The following is a 6,877-nucleotide window of genomic DNA, read 5'->3' as shown; positions in this document are numbered from 1 at the left end:
ACAGTTGGGGAAAGTGAAGCACAGAGAAGTTCAGCAACTTGTGAGGATAAGAAGTTTCAGAAAGTGTCAGGGCTGGGATTTGATCGTAGCTTGTCTCCCTCCACTATGATTTGAATTTAGGATAAACAGTGGGCCTTTCTTGGCTCACTGGCTTGCAGGGGCCATGGGCTACCTGGTGATAAGCTGGTCTTCCTTCCCTCTCAGTGCGGTTGAGAAGCAGAATCTGAGGGAACCTGCAGAAGTGACCTTGTTACCACAGTAACAGCCCTGTCACTGCAGCTGGGATTTTGCAGGCAGGATATCAGCCGTACCAGCACATGCCCCGCCTGAGAAGTTCAGGCAGCACCAAAGGGGCTGCACCTGTTAGGGTTCCAGGGCGGTGAGTGGGGCAAAGCCACAGAGGTGGGCCCAGGGGTGAGGGGCCCTGCTATATGGTGTCAGACTGAGGCAACTTCCAAAATATACAACATGCAGGACAGTGCCCATCGTGGAATAATTGCTTTTCTACTCGAAAACCTTCAGTAGCTCCAAATAATCTGCTGTGATTTACCCCTTTGGGATGAATAGGATGTAGACTGGCCATAATGTGTTTTCTCACCATTAAAAACAAACATCTAGGGAGTTCCCTGGCGGCCCAGTGGTTAGGACCTGGCGCTTTCACTGACGTGGGCCGAGGTTCAATCCTTGGTTGGGGAACTCAGATCCCGCAAGCGTGGCCAAAAAATAAAATAAAAAAATAAAAAGCCATCTAGATTCTAGCTCTGCCATTCCTCTCCCATCTGGGCTTCTTTCTCACCCCCGCACCCCATGGATCCAGCACAGACCTACTTTAATTTTCACCTTGACTGCTGTGATAATTTTTCCCTTATTCTCCCACTACAAGCATCCGTTGGCTCAACAAGTATTTCTTAGCTGGAGGCTGTGCTTATAGCTGGGGACTCCAAAGAGTAGGCCCACTCCTGCCTCCTGGAACTGGTGGTCCAGCAGGAAGTGCCTGCAACACCAGCCATTGTCAAAACCCAGTGTAAAGATATGGGGAGCTCAGGTGTTCCTGAAATGCTCAGAAGGACAAAGGTGAGCTAGGGGAGGCATGGGGTGAAGGGCAGAGAGATGAGAAGCTTGAGGGCTGGGCAGGGCTGGAGCCCAGAGGGCATCATACACATTACACTGCAGGCAATGGATGCGGGGTCCACTGAGGGCAACAGGGAGAGGCAACAACTTGTCCAGTTTCTTTTTGTTTTTGGCCGCACCACGTGGTGTGCGGGATCTTACTTCCCTGACCAGGGATCGAAACTGTGCCCCCTGCAGTGGAAGCATGGAGTCCTACCACTGGAACACCAGGGAAGTCCCAACTTTGTCCAAGTTCTAACTGATTACCCCACCATGGGCTCACCAGGATAGCCCTGGGACCCGATAACAATTCCAGCCTTGGTCTCCCTTGTAAAAAGGGGGGACTGGGTGAGATAGTCTTTCAAACCTTTGAACAATTTTAAACCCTGGAGAAAGGTCAGATTTGCAACACAGAAAGTTTTCTCAGGCTGGGGAAAGGCTACGCCAGGCCTCTCTCGCTGCTTCTCCCTAATCCATCCTAGGATACCTGAGGGTACAATAAAGGGCCCACACCCCCTCCCCATTAACTTGGAATGTTGGACTTTTTATTTTTCAAAGTAAATTAGAAGCTTAATATATAATGGAATAGAGCTTCAAAATGTCAAGTCACTATAACACTAGGGATACTTTAATAGGAGGTAACTGAAAAAAACAATCTTGGAACGTTACAACCACAGTGAAAATGGATGAACTATATCTGCATAGACCAACCAGGAATGAGCTCTAAAATGTAGCTGAATCAAAGAAGGTTTCAGGAGGGCCTGTGGAGTATGAACCCATATGTTTTTTGTTTGTTTTGTTTTGTTTTTGGCTGCATTGGGTCTTCGTTGCAGTGCACGGGCTTCTCATTGCGGTGGCTTCTCTTGTTGCAGAGCACGGGCTCTAGGCATGTGGGCTTCAGTAGTTGTGGCCCGCGGGCTTAGTTGGTCCGCGGCATGTGGGATCTTCCCGGACCAGGGATCGAACACTTGTCGCCTGCATTGGCAGGGGGATGAATAACCACTGCACCACCAGGGAAGTCCAATCCCATATGTTAAAATTCTCATTTTTTTTCCAATTGTAAAATGAGGATATAAAATAGTGGGACCTCACAAGTTAGTTGTGAGGATTTAATGAGGTTATGCTCCTATGACAGGAACAACGCCTGTAACTTGGTAATCACTCAATAGATGTTAGGCATTCTTACTGTTCTTAAAATTATTTTGGAAACCGTTGGAAGTGTGTACTCCACAGTCATAACAGTGGTTGGTGACCCAGACATTATAAGCAAGTAAACACTCACACAAACATGTAATTGTTTTTTTTTTTTAATCTGCATGCTATTTTATTTCCATTAGAAAAATATTATCTATATAAAATTTGGTCCAGTTTCTTCTCCTTTACCTCTACCGTTCAAACTTAAATGCTTTAATTTTACTCAAGTAAAAGCAGAATCATGTATCTGACATGAGAACTAAATAGTTCACACCATTAAATTAATAGAGTCTAATTGAATTAGGTGTGCTCTTTATTATTTCTCAGGAATAGTAACTCATCTTTCCTACATGCTATTTCCCTTTACTTTTATTTTTCTGAGTAACTATGTAATGTGTGTCTCTTTTCCCACATCCAGTAACATGAGTGTTATAGAAGTGTAATTTATAACATCAGTAACTAGATTCATCATTAATCTTCAACTCATGTTCAATTCCCCTTATTATATGGTATTTCCATAATAACTTCAGATATTTCAGTCAACTGTACACTTTCCAACAAATACTGTAAAAAATAAGATGTTAATTTAAAAACATTATTAAAATTCCAGACTGAATAACACTGGGCCCACTTAGAGCGATGCTGTCACGAGAGGTCCTTGGACAGCTACTGCTTCAATCTCAACACGGCCTCCTTTGGGCAAAGCAGCAACCTGGTAAGCAGCTCTTGCAGGAAAGCTACTCTGGAAATATTGCTTGTAGATGTCATTGACAGTATTGAAGTCGTTTATGTCAGCCAACAAAACAGTTGTTTTTACCACATTCGTGAAGTCACAGCCTGCTGCTTTCAGAATTTCACCCACATTTGTAAGAGCTTGTTTAGCCTCTTCTGCCACCCCTCCTGGCACAAGCTCTCCACTTGCAGGATCCATGCCTAGCTGTCCTGAAATGTAAATGGTCCTGTCGACTAACACAGCCTGACTGTAGGGACCAATGGCCGCTGGGGCTTTCGCAGTGCTGATCACCTTTCTGATCAAAGACGACATGGCTAATCCTTTTTCCTTGCCGCCCCTTGAAGACAACTACCACGTATGCTGCTTCTACTCATGTCTCACGGGTCTCATGTGATTGTTAATTATGATAAACGCAAAGCAGGAAAACGGACCTGAGGGACAAGTGTGGGAGTCAGCAAGCAAAGGGGAGGATACAGGCTTTGGGGTCTCCTACCCAGACCACGAGAATTCAGTACTCAGGAATTAGGGAAAATGAGACTTCATGCTGAAGGGAGAAAGGTTACTAAAAAGAAGCTGAGAGGGCTTCCCTGGTGGCGCAGTGGTTAAGAATCCACCTGCCAATGCAGGGGACATGGGTTCGAGCAATGGTCCCGGAAGAGCCCACATGCCGCGGAGCAGCTAAGCCCATATGCCACAACTACTGAAGCCCCCGAGTGCCCATGCTCCCCAACAAGAGAAGCCGCCGCAATGAGAAGCCCTCGCACCACAACAAAGAGTAGCCTCGCTCGCCGCAACTAGAGAAAGCCCGTGAGCAGCAACGAAGACCCAAGGCAGCCAGAACTAACTAACTAAAAGAAAATTAAAAAAAATAAAAGTAAAAACACCTGCAATCTACAACCTAGAGATAACAGCTATTAACATTTTGTAGTCTACCAGTGTCAGTATTTTAAAAAAATATGTGTATGTGCCTGTGTATTTTACTAAATTTGGATTATACAATGTATAATCCTTTAGCAACCTGTTTCTATCATATATTGCCATACCAGTAAATAACCGACCAGTGGATACTTTTTAAGTCTTTTACACCCTGGGTGCTGCAGATGCAGAGTTAAGCCTGATTTCCCACCTCCAAGGGAGCTGCGATCTAAGGGAGTGAGCAAACGCACCCCTGTGACTCAGTTTGCCCCTCTCTACAATGGGAGTGCCCTTTCTACCTCCCAGCTGTACAGTTTCAAGGACAGAATATTCACTCTGCTGCCCAGGCCTCCCTTCCAAGGGAGACCTGGACTTGATTCTAGGCAGGGAACAACTGCCAGGATCCATCCTGGTGGCCTCCAGGCCTCTGAAGGACAGTGCCCCTTGCATAGTAGGCACTTAAAGTAATATATTCCCTAGCTCCACTTCAGCGCCCGGGGCCTCATTGAATTATCACTACTTTATTGTCCTTCGCATGTTTCTCTGCGCAGCGTTCCTGCCTTCCAGGCTGCAGCAGGGACTCCTCCGGGGCCCAGACCGCCCCCTCCCCCACCCGTGGCTGCAATGTGGTTTGCAGTCGCCTTTCTAGCTTCCCCGGCAGACCCCGGGCTCCTCAGGCCCCCAGCGCCTGGCAGAGGGTCCCGCCCAGAGGAAGTTCTCATAAATGTGTGTTGACTAAACAGGAAAGAAAAGCCATCGGCGTGCAGGACCAGGAGGGCGTGTGTTTAATCAAACTCCAAACCCCAATACCAACTCCTCAGGGACGCTTTACAAAATGGAGCGCCGAGAAGTTGAGGATTAGTTGGCCGAACTGTTCCCCCCTTTCCTTGGGAGGCGCAGGAGGAAGGATGAAGGGGGAGGGAGGGGTGCTGGTTCTGGGCAGGAGGAAGGGCCCCTTCGTCCAGCCACTGTGCTCCGCTCCGTGAGTCCCTGGGGTTGAGAAAGGGGGCAGGAGGCCCCGGGCGGGTGTCTGGGGCTGGCATCTCCTGTGTGGTAATCGTGATTGCTCCAGAGCCAGCACTCCCCCTCGCCCACACTTCCTCCCAATCTTCCCACCCCTTGGCCCTGGGCCCGCACCCCGGCCTCCCTCCTTGGGGCTTGTTTATCTACCTGGCCAGGTGCGGGATGCTGTGAGGTGTGCTCCTTCGGCCTCGCTCAGCCTGGGGGCCAGGGCTATAGCGTGGGAAGCTGTTTTGTTTCTGCTGTAAATGAGGGACATCAGTTCAGATGGTCTCCCCTTTAGTAGAGTTAATGAGTTGCTGGGGAGAGGGAGCCCCCTTGATCAGTTTACAAAGCCCGGGGGACACGTTGCCCAGACCTTAGGACCTGAGCTCCTCGCGGCAGGATCCAGACCCACCTCTGTGAGGGTCCCCAGTCGGCTGTACAGGGCCTGGACTTTCAGCGGGGAGGGGTGCCGGAGGCTTGGGAAATATTTGCTGAATGAATGAATGAGTGAACCATGTTAAGTACAGCTGCAGTGACCACAGGGTAAAGTAGAAAAGAGCAAGAATTCCAAAGCCAAGCAGACAGGCCTGGGTTCCAATCCGTTCTCTGCCAAGTATAACTGTGTGACTTGGGAGAGCTGTCTAACCAGGTTCCTGTAAAACGGAAGCAAAAGCATTTTACCTTCTCTATGAGATTTGAGTGGCATCTTTGTAGGGTATGTGGCACATAATAGGCTTAATAAACGGTTACTATTGTTGTTAGTATTGTTTAGTAATTCGAGGAATGTGCATCAAGCACCTACTATGTGCCGGGTGCTTTCTAGGTACTCGGGCTGATCAAACTTTCTAGGTACTTGGAGTTCACTGAACAAAACACAAGACTCTTCTCCTCACGGGGTTTGCATTCAGGCAGAGGAGAGAGAGACAATAATACAGAGTGAAGTAAGCCAGAAAGAGAAAAACAAATATCACATATTAATGCATATATGTGGAATCTATAAAAATAGTACAGATAAACCTGTATCCAGGACAGGACTAGAGACACAGACGTAGAGAACAGACACGTGGACACAGGGCGGGAAGGGGAGGGTGGGACGAATTGGGAGATTAGGGTTGAAACATATACACTACCATGCGTAAAATAGCTCACCCGTGGGAACATGTTATGAAGCACAGGAGGCTCAGCTCGGTGCTCTGTGTTGACCTAGATGGGTGGGATGGGGGCGTCCAAGAGGGAGGGGATATAGGTACACATATAGCTGATTCACTTCATTGTACAGTAGAAACTAACACAACATTGTAAAGCAATTATACGCCAGTGAAAAATTTTTTTTAAAAATACAATTGATTTTTGTAAAACAAAACAACAACAACAACAGCAACAAATGAGTAAATGAAGCCGCGTGTTTGAAAGTGATAAAAGCCAAGGGGGAAAAAAAGCAGAAAAGTATGGGGAATGAGGAGTGCAAGGGGTGGGGCTGGATTGTCATTTTAAATAGGGTGACAGAGTGGGCCTCATTGAGAAGGTGGCGTTTGAGTGAAGAATTTAGGTGAGGGAGACAGATGTGCCAGTATCTCAAGGAAGAGTATTTGCACAGAAGGCACATGCCCGAGCAAAGCTCCCCAGGTGAACCGCGCCTGGTTTGGCTGGGGGCGGAGTGGCGTGGAGGCAGTGAGCTGGGAGATGACGTCAGAGGTCAGGCGGCCAGATCCCACGGGGTAGTGCGGGCCATGGTGAACTTGGCTTTTACTCCAGTTGGAAAGGGGCCACTGCAGGGTTTTGAGCAGAAGAACAACGTGATCTGACTTACATTTTAAAAGGATAACCTGGGCAGCCAGGTTGAGCATAGACTGAACAGGGTGAGGGGTGAGTTTGGGAGAACAGGGGCAGAGGTCCTGGCGGGGCAGTGGTGGTGGTGAG

At 48.0% G+C, this 6,877-nt stretch overlaps 1 protein-coding gene across 1 annotated transcript; it reads right to left on the bottom strand.

Moving 5' to 3' along the window:
- Positions 1-2,478: 2,478 nt before the first annotated feature.
- Positions 2,479-3,406, bottom strand: LOC111186458 (2-iminobutanoate/2-iminopropanoate deaminase). Its single transcript, XM_022597100.2, has one exon. The coding sequence runs from the start codon at positions 3,347-3,349 to the stop codon at positions 2,936-2,938; it is 414 nt and encodes a 137-aa protein (XP_022452808.1). The 5' UTR covers positions 3,350-3,406; the 3' UTR covers positions 2,479-2,935.
- Between the last annotated feature and the right edge of the window lie 3,471 nt (positions 3,407-6,877).

The sequence above is a fragment of the Delphinapterus leucas genome, chromosome 11, assembly GCF_059928025.1.
Source record: "Delphinapterus leucas isolate spDelLeu-1000000601 "Yukka" chromosome 11, BTC_Dleu_Yukka2, whole genome shotgun sequence".
Lineage (NCBI taxonomy): Eukaryota > Metazoa > Chordata > Mammalia > Artiodactyla > Monodontidae > Delphinapterus > Delphinapterus leucas.
This window is presented reverse-complemented; position numbering and strand designations above follow the sequence as displayed.

Coding starts and splice junctions, on each gene's coding strand:
- LOC111186458 (XM_022597100.2), bottom strand. CDS start 3,349: ATGTCGTCTTTGATCAGAAAGGTGATCAGCACTGCGAAAGCCCCAGCG.